The sequence below is a fragment of the Parasteatoda tepidariorum genome, chromosome 7 (assembly GCF_043381705.1).
Source record: "Parasteatoda tepidariorum isolate YZ-2023 chromosome 7, CAS_Ptep_4.0, whole genome shotgun sequence".
Classification (NCBI taxonomy): Eukaryota; Metazoa; Arthropoda; class Arachnida; order Araneae; family Theridiidae; genus Parasteatoda; species Parasteatoda tepidariorum.
The window spans coordinates 89,568,241-89,590,302 of NC_092210.1; the positions used below are offsets into that span (position 1 = coordinate 89,568,241).

At 32.3% G+C, this 22,062-nt stretch overlaps 2 protein-coding genes across 2 annotated transcripts in view; one reads left to right on the forward strand and one right to left on the reverse strand.

Annotated features, from left to right (window-relative positions):
* Positions 1 to 17,189, forward strand: part of LOC107440702 (lysophosphatidylcholine acyltransferase) — a 35,428-nt gene extending 18,239 nt beyond the window's left edge. Inside the window, exons 8-14 of the mRNA XM_071182929.1 lie at positions 1,429 to 1,483; positions 2,052 to 2,134; positions 4,931 to 5,056; positions 6,816 to 6,948; positions 10,861 to 10,959; positions 12,955 to 13,054; positions 17,044 to 17,189. Of these exons, the coding sequence (XP_071039030.1) occupies positions 1,429 to 1,483; positions 2,052 to 2,134; positions 4,931 to 5,056; positions 6,816 to 6,948; positions 10,861 to 10,959; positions 12,955 to 13,054; positions 17,044 to 17,081 (634 nt within the window). The 3' untranslated portion in view covers positions 17,082 to 17,189. The remainder of the gene's footprint in view (positions 1 to 1,428; positions 1,484 to 2,051; positions 2,135 to 4,930; positions 5,057 to 6,815; positions 6,949 to 10,860; positions 10,960 to 12,954; positions 13,055 to 17,043) is intronic.
* Positions 17,169 to 22,062, reverse strand: part of LOC107440706 (palmitoyltransferase ZDHHC8) — a 38,790-nt gene continuing 33,896 nt past the window's right edge. The window contains exon 8 of the mRNA XM_043053382.2: positions 17,169 to 20,924. Coding sequence (XP_042909316.1) covers positions 19,911 to 20,924 — 1,014 coding nt within the window. The 3' untranslated portion in view covers positions 17,169 to 19,910. The remainder of the gene's footprint in view (positions 20,925 to 22,062) is intronic.

The following is a 22,062-nucleotide window of genomic DNA, read 5'->3' on the forward strand; positions in this document are numbered from 1 at the left end:
GAAATGTCAAGAATCACTTTGGTGAATGTCCGAAATATTTGTTATATCCAATTTGATATTGATGTATTCGTTTATATTATTATATTTATTCGATATTTTAATATCTGTTGAGGACTGATTAGGAGAAAGATCAGTGTTCGAAGAACCGGTTAAATGTATACTAGGCACTAGACCCTTAAAGAAAACATTGATGTAGGGCATACCAGGCAGATTTTAAATTATTACTGAAATTAAATACATAAAGAACAATATCGTAGACATCTCTTGAAAATAGTTAAAATTGAAATAAAAATGCTTCCGCGAAGGGCAAAACGTTTAAAGTGTCCACCAAAAACGCAGGTAATAAAAAAAAATTAGAAAACAAAAAAGAGCAGTGGCTATATTCGAAATAGGCAGTAGAAGACATTAAATGCAGGTTACGCAGAATGTTTTGTTGTGTTGTTGTCGTGTCTATGCATGCAGTGCAAAGATTAGAGTCCTCCAAAAGTCTTGATAACAAGATCTGCAAGTTCTGGAGCCCGATGGCCATGAAGAATTTCGATGGGGGGTGCTCCAAGTTGAAAGAGGGAGCTGGAAGTCAATGGCCTGGAAGTCAAAAACATGGTCTGGAGCTAGTTGCAAATGAGGACAGTGCTTGCAGATTGGATAGGATTTTATATTGGTGCGTGAGATCTTCATACCTTTGAAATGTCCAGTACATTGCCTAGCTATTGTAGAGGAGAGGTTAACTAATCTTAACTAATGGTTCCAAACTACCCCTTTTTATTGCACATTATTTAAATAAGTGACCCATAAAATGAAATATAAAAATGACTGAAACATAATGCGTAGTAACAAAAAAATTGCTAACGTTTATTTTTTATTACTCTTTGTCTTTTGCGTACAAAAAAAAATTAGTTATCTTTAGCTCATGAGCAATTCTCAACCTGTCTAATCAGCTATTCGAGCACATAAAAATAGTCACACCAAATCGCTTAGCAAATTCATTGTCCAGATACAGGAAGATTGCGAATTCTTTAAATGCTGAAACAATTCAATAATGAAGCAAACAAGAAAAAAAAAACTTATCGCTTCATTCCATGCCATTGATGGTTTTAAAAATCGGTATATTTATTTTGAAGTAGAAATTTCAAAATTATTTTTTTGAAAAATGAAGAAAATAAATCAGTCGAAGACAGAAAAAAGTTCATAATATCCAAATTTTTTATGGTTCACTATATACACAAAAAATAACATTATACGTGTGTAGCAATGCAAAGGAGCGAACATTTCGTTCACTATATCCGGGAGTTCACTATAAGCATTGTTCACTATAGCGGGGTTTCACTGGGGTAGCTCTAAATGTGAATGCAGTAAACAGATATGAGACTTTTGTATAAATGGAGAATAATCAAAAATGTTATTTATAGTTACTTTTTGTCTCAACAGGTGGAAGCAGCTGTGGTTGACGTTGTCTCAAATCTACATTCATTGCGAACTGGAAGTAATAATTTCTTCTTATTTTATTTTATAACCCTCGTTAGAACAGCTGATCCAATATTTTTGGGTTTACAACTGCTAATGTCCAACACTGTAGCCTTGTCATTTTGAACCCAATACAGAAGACAAATGAACTCCTGGATCAAGTATTGGGGGGGGGGGAATTTGCCTTCGGGGATTACTTTTTGATAGAACTAACCCGCATTTGCGTTATATAGAGCGGAAGACCACAAGAACCTCAATGGTTAGCCTGACGGCAGGGGAACACTAACCCATGATCCGTTTTCCACTGAAGATAGTGTACGTCAGCACTGTGGTCGGTACGTCAGCACAAGCCGAATGCGAACAATCATTTTTGCTCAGAAATGTTATTTTCTTCTCTACAAATCGGCCAAAATTTTTTCTAAATTTGAAAGAAAAAAACTCTTTTAGATTTAAATTTTAAGGTACTACTTTCCATTAGAAGTCGTAAACCCAAAATTTGGGCTGCCTGTTTAACGACGGTTATAAAATAAAATTAAAAAAAGGCATCAGAAATAACAGCTCTTGAATGAATGTACTTTCTTCCTTAGTTTCTTCCTGTCTACAGACCTTCGGAAACGGAACGAGCAAATCCACGTTTATTTGCCGACAATGTACAAAGCTACGTATCAAGGTAAAGCACAGATAATTTAGAATTCTTGAATCTTGGTCGTATGTTAAAGGGGGGTCTTTTTCATTTTTTAAAGGGGGATAATTCCCACCGACTTTTTTGATAAACAATATTTATTTAATAAAATATTTGTGATAGTTATTAGAAAATACTAAAAGCTATATGCATTTTAAATAAAAGTTATGAGCATTGTACTTATTTATATCATTTGTATATAAAATAAAATCTAAATGAATACCTTATGAAAATAAATAAGAATTTATTGATCTTCTTTAAAAAAAAAATATCTAGAACACTAGAATTGCATTATATTATCAAAAAAATTTTTTTTTGATTTTCCTAATATCGGAAGAGCGATTTTACTCCAAAAACACGTGCTTACATCATGAAAACTGGGATAAAATCAACACTTGTTTTTAAAGGATGTTAATATGTTTCAATGAAAAATTTACAATAATATACACAAAAAAACAAAAAAAATGATTCACGAGTTCTAATTCACTCTCATTAAAAATATCAAAATTGATTTAAAAAATTGTCGAAAATAATAAAAAAAGAATAAATATTTTTTAAAAATGCCCCATAAATATAAAGCCAAAATTCATTAAGAAAGTATTTATATTATACACTATTCCAAGAAATAGATCATTATAATAAGTGTGATACCACGATAATTCTCCTTCAGTATTTTCATGTTCCTTAAACAATAAAAATTGTAGTGACAAAATTTCTTCGTGTTTCATAGATATTTAGCAGTACAAGGACATAAAATGTTTAAGGAAAATTTTTTTTATATATATAGAGAGAGAGAGTCGGACCTCTATTTAACGAAGTTGTTAAATCCTGATATTAGGTTCGTTATATGGTAAATTCGTTAAATAGAAAATCACCTTTTGAAATACTTAAATAGTACAAAACAGGTTTTAAATTCATAAACACTAGACATAATTAAAATGGCAATTGATACACCTTTATCTTGTAAAGTAGTATCTACTATTTATTTTATAAACCTTAACAAAAAAAAAATCTGCATGAAAAGCAAGAATAGAGCAAAACATTATCCAGTGTTACACTATCATACTACACACATTTTCAACTAAAAAAAAAAAGCTAAATGTGTGTGCATAAAATTACAGCTGCATTAATTATAAAAGTAATTTTAAACATACATCACCACATGCGTTCTTAAGTTTAATTGCTACTGATAATATCCGTTAATTTTGTTTGAGTTTTTCGTTTGAAATGCAAAACAAAAAGGGAAAGAGCTCTCTAAAAGTGAAGTGGCTTCGAAAATCACTTCAAGGTCATTTCCCCCATGAAATGTGTTAACAAGTTTGAAATGTGCTGAAATATTTTGGTAAATAAGGAAAGTGGATCTCAAAGAAGAATTATTTTTGGTATAATATTTATTTAGAAAATTTTTATTACGCTATTTGGAAAGTTATTTTATGAAGAAATTTCCAAAATGGAAGTTCGTTAAATTGTCCGACTCTGTGTGTGTGATATATATATAGAGAGAAAATAATTAAAAAAGGGATAAAAAAAAAACATAACTAAGGGACATAATTTTAAATTATCATCATATCAATTGTGATAATTTTCTTTTGGTGCTTTCATGTTCCTTGAATAATAAAAATTGTTGTGACAAAATTTCCTCGCTTTTCATAAATTTCTAGAGTTTTAAAATGTTTATGGAGAAAATATAATATTAATGATCTCCTTGTATGAAATTATAAAAGTGAAAATAACAAATAAAATGAGAAATCATATTAAATTGGTCTGTTACTTTCCTTTGCGTAGTTTATCATAGCATTGGGGAATATTCTATTTTATCGTATTTTTGTTTGCCAACCGAGAATGAAGTACGATGAGGATTTGTTGGATATTATATTTAAGAAATCAATCAATTTTGGAGATTTGTCGATGTTTTAGCTATTTTCACGAATAAAAATAGGACTTAACCTAAGAAATTGTTAACTAAATCGTCGAAGCAGGTAGAGCCGATGATTTTTGATTAACAAAAATCTTTAAAAGATTTTAGCAGCATTTCAAATACATTTGTAGCAGAAATTCAATTGCGGTAACAAAATTAGTTCGTGTTCATTGTTCAATAACATTCGCCGTCATTTCGGAAACTCAGTGGAGTGAAAATTTTTCTCTAATTTAGAAACTAATTTATTTGCAAACGATAAAATTAAATACCTTCCTTCCTTGAATTGTTTGTTAAAAGCTAGCAGACGATATATGTTTAGGTGAATTTTAAATGAAGCATTCCAAATACTTTTTGACCTTCATAGTGATTGTTATATCGCGCTATGTAACAATCATTTTTTACATGTCACATAAAAATATTCTATGTCTTAAATTTCCAAAAAAACACAGTTTTTTCCCCTTATAAAAATTTAATTATCATTTTCATGGAAGTAATGTAATGAGATAATTTCCGATTCATTTTCAACTGAAAAGAGTATTTAATGTTGCTATTTTTCTAAAGGAATACATTGCAAAATGATAAGAACAAAAAGAAATTAAATGTTATTTTTTTTTAAATAAATTAGCCATCGTAAAGAATTTAGAAAGTCATCGGATATTTTATTTCAAATTGAGCATCGTTTTAACGTGGACTCGAATATATATCTTTATCTTTTATCCCTCCCCTTCTCTCTTCCTTTTTCAATATGAAAAAAAAAAGAACTCATTGGAATAAAAACTGAAGAATCATTACTACTTCTCTATTTCTATTCTGGACTTCGTTTTAAGCAATAGTGTCTCAACTTAAATCACTCTTTCAATATCTAGGATGACAGGTACTCCAATTACGAAATTCTGTTTAGAAGATGCAAGATATTTGAATATCGCAAAAAATATGCAACTTCCGCAAACTGCTGCTATGGCGAAATTTTTGAGACTGCAGAAAACTGTAGGGTAAGTTATTTTTTTCTTTTTCAAATGAAAAACTTGATTTCATAGTTTCAGCTTTGAAACCTTTCGTTTGCATGAAATTTTGAATCGATTGCATGTCATTTTGATTTAATTGTAATCAATTATTTGGTACTTTGTTTATTTAAAATCCATTATGACACAATTTTTTTTAAACGAACAAAAGAGTAGCAACCAGAAAAAAAAAATTATTACTCTTTTGAAACAAAAACGTTCTCTCTATTAAAAATATCTTTCTTTTTTCCGACGAATAATTAATAATGAATTTTTTCGATTTCTGAGCTTAAAAATATGGAAATTAAATTAATAGCTTCGGAGAAACGAAAATCCAAATGTTTAACTTTTTCTTTTTTCGCTCAACCCTCTTTAATGAATGAATTATTATTTGAAAAAACTGTATTAACATCAAGTGTCATTTGCTACAATTTCAAAAAAATGTATTTGAGCTTGAATAAAAAGTATTTTATTAACGACTGAGCAAGATAATAGGTAGAGTGAGTAGGAATTTAATTGACTTTTAAAAGTAACTACATATATTTTCGGATTTAGTTTAGATTAGTGCAGATTACCCATTAGGGACCCCAATGATTAGAGGCCCCATTAAAATGAATTTTTTGAAAAAAAAATTTTAAAAAATAATAAAAACAATGATTTTAAAATAAAATCAATTTCAAATATATATGTTATGATTGTTTTTTAGTTCTAATTTAACAAAATTAAGTAAAATTCAATTTATTATTATTTATTTTAATTTTAAATATGCTTTCTTGAATGAAAAGATATATAAATACTTTTATATTTGAATAAGTAAAAAATATACGAGANAACTTTACAACAGATGTTACGGCTACTATAAATGAAAAAAAAATTAGTTAAAAATATTTGTTGCTTCGTAGACGCTTTAAAATACTGTTTCATACGTGGTCCAAATCAAAATATTCATTTGTTCACTAAATTACTATCAAAACTATTCTCAATCGAGTTTGAAACAATTATTGATGCTGTTACAAAGAAAAGCAAAGTCATATTTCTCATCTGCGAGCTGAATGTTTGTACTTTGTATTGTTTCGAACTTCAGAGCAGAAATGATTAAATAAATTATTTTGCTTATCAAAAAAAGATTTTTTGCCTTTTATTTTTAAATACACACAGATGTAGGCCCATGAAGTTGAACTTTTCTGAATTTCTTGTTGGAGATTGGGTCCTTATTAGGTCTTATTTTTAATTTCCTCGAAACGCAAGTTAATTTCATTAAATACAATTAGCTAGTGAGAACATTTCTATTTGTAAGTAATTAAGGTTCTTGAGGTTGGGGAACGAATCGAGCTGAGGTCGAAACCTCTTAGAAAAATATTTTCTCACAGAATGTCCCATTATTCTTATGCAGCTCAAAAACCGCACCAACACTAAAATATCGAAGACAGTTCCGACGGATTTTTACATATAAAAAAGCTTGAAAAAACGCGCTATCCAAGCTGAGCTATATATATATATATATATAGCTCATCCAAAGCTCATCATAGCGCTATCCAAGCTATATATATATATATATACATTTGGGCTACAAAATGTTCGAATCCGCTACTTTTGGAGCTCCCATTCGCTACTTTTTAATCTTAACTTCTGGCAACACTGCTTGTCATCACTGTCTATAATGTGGCACATAGCAAAATTCTACAAAACTTTTCACGAAGCCCCTCCAAAGACTTGTATTCACTTTTTGTAAAACCAATTTCTTTTGCAGCTACTTTGATCCAAAGGAGGAGAAGTTATCAGGCAAAATATCAACAATTGGAGATGCCAATGCATTCTCTGTATATTTAGGTTTGGAACGCTGCCCCGAAGTTGTGAGAGACTTTAGCCGTTTAATAGATCAAGTAAGTTTATTTCATAGGGAGGCCGTTCGAACATACGTAAGCATCTTGTTAAATGTCATGTCTGAATTTGTTGTCGTCGCCATGTAAAAGTTAGATAGTTCGCCAATTTGGCGACCGTTTCTTAATGTATAGTTTCTATAATTGCTTTGTTTGTTCTTCGATAAGGATGCTCTATGATGAGTGTCCTATGATAAAAGCATGGATATCAATTAAAAATAAATCGTTCTTCGTTAAGGACATTGTATGGTGAACGTCCTGTAATGAAATATTTGTTAAATTTACGATGATTAAATCTTTGATCATCGTAAACACATCAAACGGATGGAGGGGGGGGGGATTTGCTTATATTTGCTTGAAGAAGGAGTGTGAACTATGCTTACTTGAGACCAGGGGCGGATCCAGAAATTTTTCCTGGGGAGGGTCATGGACTCAGATCCCCCCCCCCCCAACTANAATTCATTTTTTTTATAAAAAAATTTTTTTAATATTTTTTTTGGAAAAAAAAACTGGGCTTTTTAATGCTAGTTTTCTCATTTATTTTTTTCCTAATGAACAATACATAAATAATTCAAGTATTCAACATCTTTAAATAATAAATGTAATACGTTTTTTAGAAACTGTAGCAAATCTGTCAATGATTTTTTCAACATCCAAATCAATTTCTCGATGAATGTTTACTAATGCGAGTCCATTTAATCGTTCTTGATTTTGAGTTGCGCTAAGCCAAGTTTTGAGACGTTGAAAAGGAACGTTCTGCTGTTGCTGCACTAACTGGCAGAGTTATTAAAATTCTNCAATGCCTAGGCAATGCGATAAATGTTTAATAATTTCTTACACAGTGGGACAATTTTCGACATTGCGCACAATGCCAGTTATCCAATTTTGCTGGCAACATATACAATTGCTACATGCAGGGGCGGATCCAGAACTTTTTCCTGGGGAGGGTCATAGACTCAGATTCTCCCCCCCCCCCCACACAATTAATTTTTTTTATAAAAAAATTTTTTTTAATATTTTTTTTGGAAAATAAAACTGGGCTTTTTAATGTTAGTTTTCTCATTTATTTTTTTCCTAATGAACAATACATAAATAATTCAAGTATTCAACCATCTTTAAATAATAAATGTAATACGTTTTTTAGAAACTATAGCAAATCTGTCAATGATTTTTTCAACATCCAAATCAATTTCTCGATGAATGATTACTAATGCGAGTCCATTTAATCGTTCTTGATTTTGAGTTGCGCTAAGCCAAGTTTTGAGACGTCGAAGAGTTGAAAAGGAACGTTCTGCTGTTGCTGCACTAACTGGCAGAGTTATTCAAATTCTCAACAACATATTGATTGATGGGTGCAAATCGATGTCACAGGCATTAATAATCTTGGAAAGATCGTTAGGCACTTCAAGTCCTGCTTCTGTTTCACACTGCCACCCAAAGACAAAATTCTGTTTGGACAACTTTTACGGAAGCATATGAGAGATTCTTATAAAACTCGGCAGTTTCACGAACGGCTATAAAATCTTCTTCCGTAACAGTTTGACGAGGTAAAAAAACTCGTAATTAAAAAGTTTCGTCACATCTGGGGAAAGTCTGTCCTTTAAATCTGTTAAAATATTATCTAATAAAGGAATACAATAAAACTATGACGAATTTCGTTTTAATCTTTTGGATTATGATTCTTAAAACTGTGAAAAACATAGTTAGATAGGAAAAAAAAATCAATTTTTCCGACCTACCTAGGTGTATATGCCCCCTTAAATAATTTTTAAAATATTTTATTTCTTTTGTAAATTATTAAAAAAATTATTATTTAAAAAAAAAAATTTTTTTTGGGGGGGGGGGGTCGTGACCCCTATGACCCCCTCGCTGGATCCGTCACTGCATGAGACATTAGAATCATCTTATGAAAAAAATTTAACATAAAAATTACGTTAGAAAAAACAATTCAAATTTGAAATTAAATTCAAAAAAGAAAAAGTTTGAAAAAAAATTCAATTTTTAAAATTGCGTTTTTTATTTATTGTTTAAAAAAAAAGAACTTTTTTATTGACGTCACACTAGAGCTACTAAGTGGTCTATTGGCAGCGGTCTAGGAAACATCCCTGGATGATCCGAAACAGAGACGATATCTCCCCTGCTTTGGTAGCCCGACTACCTGCCCGCGAAGTCGGTCACTTTAGGGTAGAACAGTTTAATGAGGACCGATACCCCGCACCCTCGGTCCCTACGCAATCTGATCAAAGTTTTCACCCACCCGCTTACTGACCGCAACCAGTGATGCTTAACTTCGGTGTTCTTTACGATCAGTCCTCTGAGGAACCATTTAAAAAAAGAAATCATTATTTCAAATTACATTTTTGAAAGTTATATTATTAATGATAAAATTAAATATGCTTTATATTATTTAGAATATTTTCATTATTTATTCTTTGTTTAATTTTATTTTCATTAATTTATACATATGTTAAAATAAATTTTCATAATGTTTCTTTAAATAAAATTTAAAATAAAGCCCTTTTGAATGACATGCGCATGTCGTTAGTAGTAGAGGCTTCTGGGAAGAAGTGTTAAGTGCGAGCAGGGACGGAGGGGAAATTATGTCATTAAAGATAAAATTAAATATATATAACATTATTAAATATATATTTATTATTTAATCATTATTCAGTTGTATTTTCATTAGTTTATAGATATTGTGAAATGAATTTTTATGTATGAAATAAAAACGTTGTATTCTTGTATTGAATTCAAAAATCATTAGTAGCGGAAGCTCCGGAGAAAAAAAAAGCAAAGAGTGGGCGAGTTCAAACCATGAAGCGATTATGAAAAACAGTGTATAAGCCTGGACTTGAGAGCGAGTAGAGGATGGAGAATCATATTAAATGTCCCCACAAAAGATATTTTAACGATATTTTCCTCAACATCTGAATAACTGTCATATCACGGTTTTTGTAATGTCTGTGGCAAATCGATGTCCGAACAGGAATTCCTTTACATATAAGAGACGCCTTCCAATGAGGTGAACCGGCTTCGAATTCCGCACCAAGCTCGCACCGACCACAGTGCGACGTAAAATATTTTCAGTGTTAGACGACTCATAGGTTAGAGTACCCTTGCTGCCAGGCTAACAGTGGGAGGTTTTCCATACCCATGTAATGCAAATGTGGACCATCAAAAACGTCCGCCACGAAGACATATTTCTCCCAATGCTTGAATCCAGGTTTTCCCTTGTCTTCTGGTTTCGTTCAAAATGACAAGGCTGAGTTGAACATTAGTAGGCCCAGGATTGAGTCAGCTGTTCAACGATGATTATAAATAAATATGTAAGAGGCAGGTTTTCGACCCTTGAGTCCCGATCCTGCCCGCACTTTACCACAGGCAGACATCTACGACTATATGCTGCTTAATTTATTGCACGGTATGATTGTGGGTAGATACTTTATTTATATTTTATTAGAGCTGGGCTGTTGGCGACGGTCTGGAAAACATCCTGAGGATGTTTCGGAGACATACCATCGCAATTTCGATCCTCTGCAGAGGCACCCCTGCTTTGGTAGCCCAACGACCTGCGCGCGAAGTCGAGCACTTTACGGTAGAACAGTTCAACGAAGACCGATACCACGCACTCTCGGTTCCTCCGCAGGCTGATCCAAGTGGTCACCCATCCGCTTACTGATCGCAGCCAGTGCTGCTTGAACTCGGTGTTTGACTGGGAACCGTGTCTTTACGATTAGTCCACTGCGAGATAGGTTTTGACAGTGATTCTTACATTGCTGTATTTTTTTTGGAGCAATAAATCTTTCCAAGTAATTATATTTTTATGGTCAGTTAACTTACTTACCTTTGCACATTTCGCATCTTTTAAGGGAGTTTTCACTGCAAGCAATTCACTCACCTTTTTTTACATTGCAGCGACACACAGGTGTCATAGATTTCAGAGTCTATGTAGCTACACTCTGTCTTTTAAGGGACGACTTGACGACAGAAGGAAAATTGCAAGCCGCTCACCAGGTATGCATTCATTCCAAAAACAAAGACTGATCTATCATCTAACATTAAAATATAGAGCCATTAATGACGTCACTTGAAGGTGCCATACCTTCAAGAATCGAGCTAAATTAGGAAATTTTGTTATTGGCCAGAAGTATATTTTATGGATGGTTGACTGAATATAAACAAGCTACTAAAACCGGAAGAAATTTCGAAGATTTCCGGTGTATCCCTTCGCTTACGAGGCAATGTGTGAACAGGCTCAATAACCTGAGAAGTTTTATTGTTGTAATTTTACCATTCATAAGAGTTTTCAGTAACTTATATGAATTCTAACAGGTCGTAAGCCTAATACGAATTTAACAAAATTATTAATAATATCTAATAACTTTTTATTAGCTTTTCAATAAAGTCTAAAAACGCACTTAAATTTTAATCTATTGCAGATTTTACAATAGTACAGCATCATGTAAAATCATAGATATTTCTTCAAGTATTTGGAATTTTCGCAAAGATTTACAAGAATGGATTTTTCAGGTAGTCAAATTTAAAAACATTCTTTCGAAAACATTAAAGAGAGAGTAAAATATACAACGTAAATAAACGAAGAAGGAAAGAAACAACAGTGTTTGTCTTGACTTTGCCTACTGCATTTAAGCAGAAAAATTAAAAGAAATTCTTTATTAATAATCCAATATACATAATTTTCTTACGTGGCTCCCAAATTTTGGCTGTATTTCTTTTCCGCCGATGGCAACGTTTGCATTGTTTTGTTTACATTACTATTTTTCTTACACGGCGGCAAATAAAAGCTTCATTACAACTCCCCGAATGGCATCACTAGAAAATCGACCAATGATTGCCGCTGAAAATGTCACATGCAAAATCTATCTGAGGTGGCTCAACATATATCGCTTTTAAACAGGTGGAATTTTTTTTGTCTTAAAAACAGAAATAACCAGAGAGCATCAGCTGCGGCAATCTCATACTATTAAGCTAGGCAGAAGTGAGTAGTCTTTGCCGATGGATCTCTATTTTAGTATTTTGTCGAAAGCGCTTTTTTTCACGAATTTATTTGACGATTTTTGATTTACATCACGAATTATACTATAGCACATTTCTAATAGATTTAACGAATTACATGTCATTTATTTGAATTCAAATTTATTTTAATGACTTAGTATTTACTAAAAAGATGCAATTTTTTTTTTAAAAAAAAGTTTTTAAATGGATTTGAATGATTGTTTAGAATTCTTAGAATTTTGTGCATTTGCAGCGTACCTAAGTTAGTAGCGAGCGAAGCGAGCTTGGTTTGCGAAGCAAACCATTTAAGATTGCGTAGCACTTTTCGGGGGTTGGCGAGCGTTAGCGAGCAGCCCACTAGTTATATATAATCATTACTTTATGGTTAAGTTGAGTTCTTATTTGTTTATATTTACTAGTAAGATAAATTAAAAAGTATAAATTTGAATTTTAGAATGAATAAAATGGAATAATCGGGATTAATACGATGCTTTAAGAAAAATAATTATTTATATTATAAATAAATCTTTTTGATAAAACATAATTTATACTATAAATAAAATAATTTTAGTTCCAAAAAGTGATAAATTATCTTACTTGTGAAATGTCCGTTAAGAAATTTTCAAAATTCACCACAATCAAATGCAAAGCAATAAATCGCCATATGTAATGATTTTCGGCGTTACAATTTCAACAGTCACCTGTTTTCTTAAAAGGACAAAAAATTATCGTCAAGTGTGCGCTCGATTTTATTTAAACACTATGACTTCTATATTCGAATTGCACATAATCGTGCACAAAAGTGCATTACAGCAGCTAGAAAATACAAAATACTTCGAAACATAATAAAGAGGCATGCAATTCACACATCCAAAAAGTTATTAATTCAATCTCGAAAATTCTTAGCGTACAAAAGGATGGACAAACTAATGCAATATTATGAATTACTTATCATTTAAAAATAATTACGAACCACAACAATGAATTTTCTAGATACTTGGTTCAAAGCCAGATGAGCATTTGGCAACTTTACTTCTCATATGGAAGGGAATACCTGCTTCTGTTTGCTGGACGACGGCACATTCCATTTTTGGTAAGTAGTAAAATCTATGAGCCGGCATCGCCTGGCTGCTAGACTCATGTTCGTGAGAACCAGCCGGCCGCAAACTCCCAATGGTGACTACACGTTTAATCTGTTGGGTTACAAAGTCCCCCATTGCACCTCTGGGGGTACTGTATTGGAGATTTATCATTCGTTAATAAACATTCCGTATCAACAAGGTGAGTAGCCAAATCTCTCCCCCAGAAATAAGCACCTTTAAAGCACTTAATATTTTTAAACACTATATACATTAACAAAATGCAAATTAATTTCAAAAAACTTTACATGATCGTGATAAAATAACTATTTTCAGACCAAGTACTTTTTTTTATTGATTATATTAACCACCATAAAAAGATCGAGGGATTTTTCGGTGCGATTTCAGAGGGTGGAAAATGAATTGAGAATATCTAGCAAAATGCAATAATCTCACCAAATTCAGCTCAGTGGAACTCGAGCATTTAAAATGATTGCAGCGCTTTCATGCGCTATGGGTAGGCCGAAACAGATTGTGGTTGAATGAATTGTGAAAACATTGAAACACAACAATCTGAATAATACCTGACAAAACATTCATTTTGGAAAAGGGAAAATTATGCACTTTTTTAAAAACACAGAATGAAAAAAGCACCTTTGAATACTTTTTGAAATCGCTACGCACCATGTGGTTGGTAGGTAGGTATAGTTCGTTCACCAGAAGTTGAGACTTGGCTCCACCTCCTGGGACGCAGAGTTCATTTCAGCGCGGGAGTTAGAAGAGAAACATCTCCGTTGTTGAAATTGAGACAACCCTTAATTTGCGCCAAACACGAAAAGTGAATTCTTTTTCAGTCACTTACTTTGCTTTATCATCTACTATTATACATTTTGTTACACTAGCTAATTAAATATAGTTTAAATTTAAAAACTGCTGTACTCCCACCGAAATGACTCATAAAGGACAAAGTATTCACTCAAAAGAAAGAAATATCATAAAAAATGGTGCAAAATATCATCAAATTTATGAAATATTTATTGTTAAAAAAATGCACATAAAGCTTGCGAAATAAATATTTTTGTTAAACGATCTCCAAATAGCAAGATTGTTCAGGATTGCTCACAACCTTCTCCCAAAAATAGCGAAATAGTATCGTCGCATACCACCAACTCCTGGTGAACGAACTATACTTTAATTACGTCGCACTAGAGCTGCACAACGGGCTATTGAGGACGGTCTAGGAAACATCCCTGAGGATGATCTGAAGACATGCCATCGCAATTTTGATCCTCTGCATAGGAGAAGGTTCCCCCGCTTTGCTCGCCTTTACGGTAGAACAGTTTAACGAGGACCGATACCGTGTACCCTCAGTTCCCACCCGCCCGCTTAGTGACCGCAACCAGTGATGCTGGACTTGGGTCTTTTGCTGGGAACCCTGTATTTACGATCGATTGATCCACTGAGGGATTGGACTGTCAAAACTCATATTAAAGCTTATAAAAATGCGCATCCTCTTGCATATGAAATGCTGAATAATTTCCTCTATGTTGGTGACCTCTTTTATGGTAGTTCTTCTGTAGAAGAAGCCTTTCAGTTATCAAATTTGATAATATTACTTTATTGTTAAATATATTAATTGTGATGAGACTATTATGTAGAACCTTTCTTTTATTGCACATATTTTTTGAACGAGGGGAAAAAGTTACAAAAGAAACACATTTTAAGCACAGAGTAAAAATTTGGCATGCTGGGCCACTATATATTTAAAAATTTTTAGATTCATTTTAAATATGTTTTATTTGCAATTTTTAATGATTCTTTGCGCTACAAAATCTATAAGACTTAGAATGTACGTAGAAAATATGCAAAGAGTTAGAAAGAAAACAAAATAAAATTTGGTTATTAGTTTTATTTTTTTATAACCGCTGTTGATCAACCGACTCAATTTTGAGTTTACGCCCTATCAACCAGGCTATCCCGGCCAAACTTATTAGTTTATTTTATAACAGTCATTGCACAGCCGACCCAATTTCGAGTTTACGACTACTAATATTCAACTCCGTAGCCTTGTCGAAGACAAGGGAACTGCTAGATTAGTACCTAGAGGTATTTATTTGTTATGAGAACTTGGAGGACTTTGTGACCCCGACAGATTTAACATGTACCAGTCACCATTTTATTCATGGGTATTCTTCTGCCGGCTGGATTAAAACTCCCATTCTCACTAACACGAGTCCAACGCCCTACCAACCAGGCTATCCCGGCCAAATTTATTAGTTTTTTTTATAAGTCATTGCACAGCCGACCCAATTTCGAGTTTACGACTACTAACATTCAACTCCGTAGCCTTGTCATTTTGAACCCAATCCAGCAGTCCCTGGAGCAGGTGAAAAACATTTCAACAATAAAAAGAACATTTCGTTAGCTGATATTATTTAATTGATGTTTATATTGAAAATATTTCTTAATTATGTTTGCTTTCTTTTTAATTATTTTAAGTACATTTGTTAAATTTTAGTGCAAGAAAAAAATTGTCATTATTTATGTAAATTTTTGGCTTATATTTTTAAGGATTTATTAAAGGGTCTATTAAATATCAGAGAGAATAAATGTCATACGGGTTTAAAGTATCAGCTCTGCTCTTGATGGTGTATAGTGGCTAGGATGTGAAAGAGCGACTGTCCCGGGCATCCAGCCAAAACGAGCATTCAACATATCAATGGAACACACTAAAGCTTTATATCAATTAGTTTTAGATAATTACAATTGTAGAATAATTATCTTATTATAGAATGAAATGTTTTAAAAGACAAATATCTGTTAATGTTTAACATTTAATCAACGAAAAAACAGAACCAATATTGAAATCTAACGAATTTATTATTTTTAATTACTGATAAAGTTTGTGACAGAAAAAAAAATTAAAGCCTGATAGATTTCAGAATTTTAGAAACACCTTCTAGTTATACTATTCAATCAAATAGGTTTCGATGTCTTTCATCCCGGTCTCATTAGTGATTCAGCATATTTCGATATCATTTTTGTTTCGTTCTTACTTAATATTAATTTGTTTGCGACAGTTAATTTGTATACCTCTTTTACTACATTTTCGAGGAATTTAAAAATATGATATTGAGGATTTTAACTGAAATGAAATTTGCTTTTTTTGTATGCCTCTTTTATTACGTCATCATCACACCCACACGCAACTGTCTACTCTAAATAATGCTATATAGAATGAGATAGCAAAACAAACGTGTGTAGTTATTTAAATTCTTATTCAAAAGTATTAGTTAATTTTTTTTTAACTGACAATTTCTGTCCTTTTTTAGATATTTTAAAGTGCTGTTTAAAACTGCTGCATATCACATGAAAGCATTAAATATATCATTTGTACAATTTTAAAGTAAAATAAAAGGGAATTCTGATCCTTAGAAACAGATATTAAATAGTCTGATGATCGAATGATGGGGCAAAAAAAAAACTTTTTTACCTTTTAAACTAAAAAATTGTTTATTTATAAATAATTTATTATTACTCAAATTGCTTGAAAGATGATATGTACCCTACTAGTGACAACGAAGTTTTTTGTTTTATTCAGTCATTTATTTATATTTATTATGTCCGACAATGTAAAAATGCATTTTCGGCTTCTGAGGGCCCCAGCTCTGAATAAAACTTTAAAAAAAGAGGGGGGAAAGTAGGATCTGGGGGCCCTTGTCATCTCGGGGCCCCAAGCTACAGCTTATTCGTAAATCCGACCTTGGGACTGATCATGCTGTTACTGAGTTATGGTTTATCAGCATAGAAATAGCAATAGACGCAATTTCAAGACTAGTTAAAAAAAATGTGATTTCATGGAGTTTCGTTGTTTTTTAATAGTCTTCAACTTTCAAATTAACGTGACTGATTAACGTAACTTTTAATCCTAATTTTGTTAAAGCAATTAGTAATACTTTAAGTTCTCTTTTAGTTAAAAATAATTTTTTCTCTCCCCTTCTAGATCATAAAAATGAAAAAGAGGATAAAGAGTGGAACTGATAGAACATCAACACATATGTATATATTATGTCTTTTTTTTATGTGTGTATTTTGTGATACGTTATTTTTTTAATAAATAGAAGGGGAAAAAAAACAAACCACTGTATCATTTTATTAGCTCTAATAATTTAAGAAATTGCTCCATATTTATACACATCCTAAAGAATCAAATCTGAGTATAGAGTGCAAAAGGGATGCCAACCACTCTTGGGAAACAATTCTTGTGTCAACACAAATATTTATTTTTGCAATAAAAACTGGAAACAAATATTTAAAAGCTATCACAAAATGTCCACGATTGTTTTAAAATTTTGTACAGATAATCTGTTGGCTAAAACATGTGTTGGTCTGCCATTCTGATTACAGTGTATCTGTTACTGTGAAGGACAGAAATGGGTGGTTGTCGACTTCCACCGGTGTTTGTTGACAATTACGTAGTCGCTTTGGTTAATGTCCGTCCTCGTTAAATTCCAATGCCCAGTATACATTGGCCCGGTATGCCCCACATCAATGTTTTTTTCAAGGTCAAGTGCCCAGTATGCATTTAGCTTGTACTCCAAACACTGGTGTTTCTCCTAATCTATCCTCTGCAGACATTAAAGTATCGAATAAATATAATAATATCAACAAATAAAGTAATATATCGGATATAACAAATATTTCTAATTTCACCTCTAAATAATCAGTTTTATGATTTTAAGTACAGTATATATATATATATCCTGCCTATTACGGAATCTTTAATAACCCTACCATAATTTAAGGTTTCATATATTTTATTTTTATAACTGTCTTTGAACAGTCAACCCAATTGAGTGGGTTTACGACTACTAATGTTCAACTCCGACTACTACTAATGTTTACAATCACTTAGTCACTTTGGTCCATGTCCGAAATACATACTAGGTCTGGTTAAGTGCCACTGTTTAAATTGATGTTTTTTTAAGTGCCATTGCCCATTATGCATTTAAGTGGCACTCTGAACACTGATTTATCTAATCTATTCTCAGCTGATATTAATATATCGAAAAAAATGATAATATCGAAGAATAAATTAGTATCAAATCGGATATAACAAATATTTTGGACATTCACCAAAGCGACCATCAATCTGATTGTTGACAATCACCGGAGAAAGTCCACATTCTCTTGATTTCGGCCATTCCCGGTAACGTATTATTTAAACTTTGCATGGTAAAGTGGGGTCCATTATAGGCCCCAATTTTTTCAATAGTTGCTCATTTAATTGCATTTATTATTTCAATTTGAGGTCTGCGTATAATGTTTTTTTCAAATGGTTTTTTCCAAAATTTGTTTGAGGAACAAATTAGCAAAAAGTACTTAAAACATTTAAGATATTAATAGAAAGAAAAACATTTCTTGAAACTACGGAAATTCCACAGCAGTTGTAGGGTATGAGGCACATAATGATAATCACGATACCGAAGATGAACCAGTTAAAATTACTTTTTAAAGCAAGAAAAAGTAAATTTTGTAACAACACTAAAAAGTCTTTTCACCTTAAAGTTAGATTAAAAGTTAATTGTGATAACGAGATGAGGTTGTAAAAAAGGTCCATTTTAGGACTACTGGTAAATCTCTGTCAAGAAAAGTATAGAGTTTAAAAGTTTGAGGAACAAATTAGCAAAAAGTACTTAAAAATAAAAAAAAACTATTTCATGTAAACATGAATTAAAAGGTCTACATTTCGAAAGTAGTTAATAGTCGCTACATTTAAAAATAGTATTTGTAGTTAACTACAAAGAAAATGTTTTTTCAACCACTGGTTGTGAATTAGTCATAAACCTAATAAGAAAACCTAAATAAAATATTACAAGTATAAGTCATTGAATGACAGTTTATTAAATTCTTATTACCATTAAATGTCATTGAATGACTGCTTATTAAATTTTTATTACTATTAAATGTTCATTACAATTACAATTAACTGAACAACCCTAACCTAATAAGAAAACCTAAATAAAATAATGTTACAAATGTAAGTCATTGAATGACCGCTTATTAAATGTTTATTACTATAAAATTTTTCTTTGGATTCTATAATCAATAAAAATTTAAAAATGCAAAGATTAAAAAGCTGGAGACTTTATTAAAAAAAATATTGAAGACAAAATTCAACATTTTTTTTGTTATAAACTTTATTTAGGTACTGAATTTAAAAAAAAAAGCTAAAAAAATAAATAAAAACACAATAAGAATTGCAGCTAAACATTTTAGTCAAAGATGAAATATTTTATGGTCCCTTAACTAATTATCTTCAGCAATTCTGTGATTATTGAATTGATAATTTTGATTGCTTTAAAATCGAATAATTAAAAGATGAATCAGTTTTCTTTGAAATGACAAAATAAGATTTCTGAAGATGAATTAATTTATTAATAATCACGAGACGTTAAGCATTTATTGTTAAAATTAGCTTCATATTTATGAGTAAATATTTGCGATATTTCTAGGCACTAAGAACATAGGAACCTTAATTTATAAATGGGCCATAGGTGTGCCTATATCGAACGTCACCTCAATTTTTAATCAATATATCTTTTGAAAATTTAGAATGCACTAAAATAGGGGAATGGCAGAACAACTGTAATTGTTTTATCCTACAGATATGTATTAAAATTCATCAACTATTTTGTTATGCTGCTTCTCCGACTAACTACATATTACTAAGAATATTATTTCTTCAAAGTGATTTTATTAGTAGAATTAACAAGAGTTACTCATACTTTTTATGAAAGTATATTTCTTTTTTCCCCTCCCATAAACATAACAGTGCGGGAAGGCATCCCAATTGTAACTTAACATGTACTATACAGATATCTCATAATTCATTTCATATAAACTCTTGCGATCATCTTGTTCCGCGTTAGAAGGCTTATTTTGTTGCAAACACTGCCTCGAGTGTGAATCCGCTTTGAGTCCACTTTTCTCATAACTCTCGGTGAGTTCGAGAGCTTTCACGATGGAGACAGGCCGTCTCGGATGTGGCTTCACTGGCGATGCCTCCATCGGGGGTGTCTTATGGTTGCTACCACGCCTACTTTGAGGAGAGGCATTAGTCCGACGCGAAGAACTGCTCACACGCACCCCATGCATGTACTGACAGTCCTGGCCTCGCTGCAGATAACGCACCCTCTCGTCCCAAGAGGGTCCGGAATCAGCCAATTCCTGAATGTTATCTGCTGTTTGATTGGCTCTCGCTTCGTAATTACCGTTAGCCTTATCAGCTGCGGCACGAGCCAATTCACTTTCAGAAGCAAACTTTCTGTTGGGGCTGATGTTTCTCGAACTCGACCTCTGAGTCCTGACGTTTGCGTGGTAGCCATAATAGTGTGGCGTGGGTCTACGAGATCCTCCAGCTTGCCTTTTTACTGCAACAGGTGACTGTCCAGGAGTCAGCGAGGCTGGAGAACTGGGGCTCGACCCTCTCCTCGAAGGTGAATGCATCCTGTTACCCTCGGCATTTACGACTGGGCTCGTGAGACTGCGTGGTGGAGTACGGGAGGAATGGGGACTATTTACAACACCCCAGGGAGGGAAACCCTCGGGTGATCGCGGCATGGCGGACTGCCGCTCATCCATGGGAATGGATGCTCGAGGGGCCCTGGGGGTCGGTGGTCCGGCACCCCCATAAGGAGACCATGGTTTGCTCTGCTGTATCACATAAGCACGATTGCTCTCTGAAGAACTGAAAAAGTTTGTTTTTGATCCATGTCGTGGTATGGGAGGTGATGGCTCACAATCTTGTGACTGACTCTGGTTGTGTTCAAATGAATCTAGCATAACGTCAACGTCCGACAAATCACCTGTACCCTGAGACATCTAAAAAGAAATATATATATATATAATAAAAAACCTAAATTTAACGCAATACTAGAATATGATAATAGATAAAAGAATAATAATTTTCCTTAATCAGGGTTGCCACACAGTTCTGGAAAGAAAAAAAAAATTATCTGCATTTTCCCTGTACGTATTAAGAGGACAGAATTACTATGTTCCAGTACGGAGCGATATTGGGCTAACTACAGGGCATCTGCTACATTTTAGATTTTCAAATCCATGACTATTTCCAAGAATTTTTCCTGACTTAACAAAGTTACTACTATAAAAATACAACAATATAAAAATACAACAAAGTTATAAAAATACAGCAATAAATTTAAAAAAGCATTATAATAACATTAATTGAAATGATAGGGTATAACCAAAACTGTCATACTCTGCATCTTCATATTTATAGATTTTAAATTTAAAAAATAGAGTAAAGAAAGAGTTGAAGCAATAAAATAGCTGAAAAAAATACAAAAGCAAATAATTTTTTTCTCTTTTTTTTTCTGCAGAATTATATTCTAAAGATAATTTTCTTGTTTATCCGAAAGGAAAGAAATACTAGCGATTTTTCTGTTTTCATTTTGGGATAAAAAAATTCGCCAATGACTGGCTTGCTTCAGCTAGAACTTTAAAATGATAAAATAAAAAAATAAAAATAACTGACTGAAAAAATTTTTTGAAATCATAAAAGTTTAAAAGATAATTCGCTTTAGAAATGATGTTCTTTCTTTCATTTTTTGAAAAAACACCAAAATTTTTTTAAGGAACACGATAAAAACATTTCATATTTTAATAAAATATGACTGTGAGTGTGATTTTTGTTACTAATTCAGATATTGGGAATATCGGAACACTGTGTAATTGGGGGAGTAAATTCCATTTTAAAAATTAGATTTTACGAGGATCTAAATCCATGACTTTCCAGGTGCACCAATACCCTGTAACTATACTAGTTTTAATTCCCGCAAAAACTTAAACAGCTGAACATACTTAAATGCTATAAGTTGTAGTGTACCTACCACTACAAAAATACAATTCCAATTCACTAGTATATAAGACGTATTAACTCGATTTGATAATGGAGTACCTTTACATAGATGAAGGTTGACATTGTCGATATCTATTC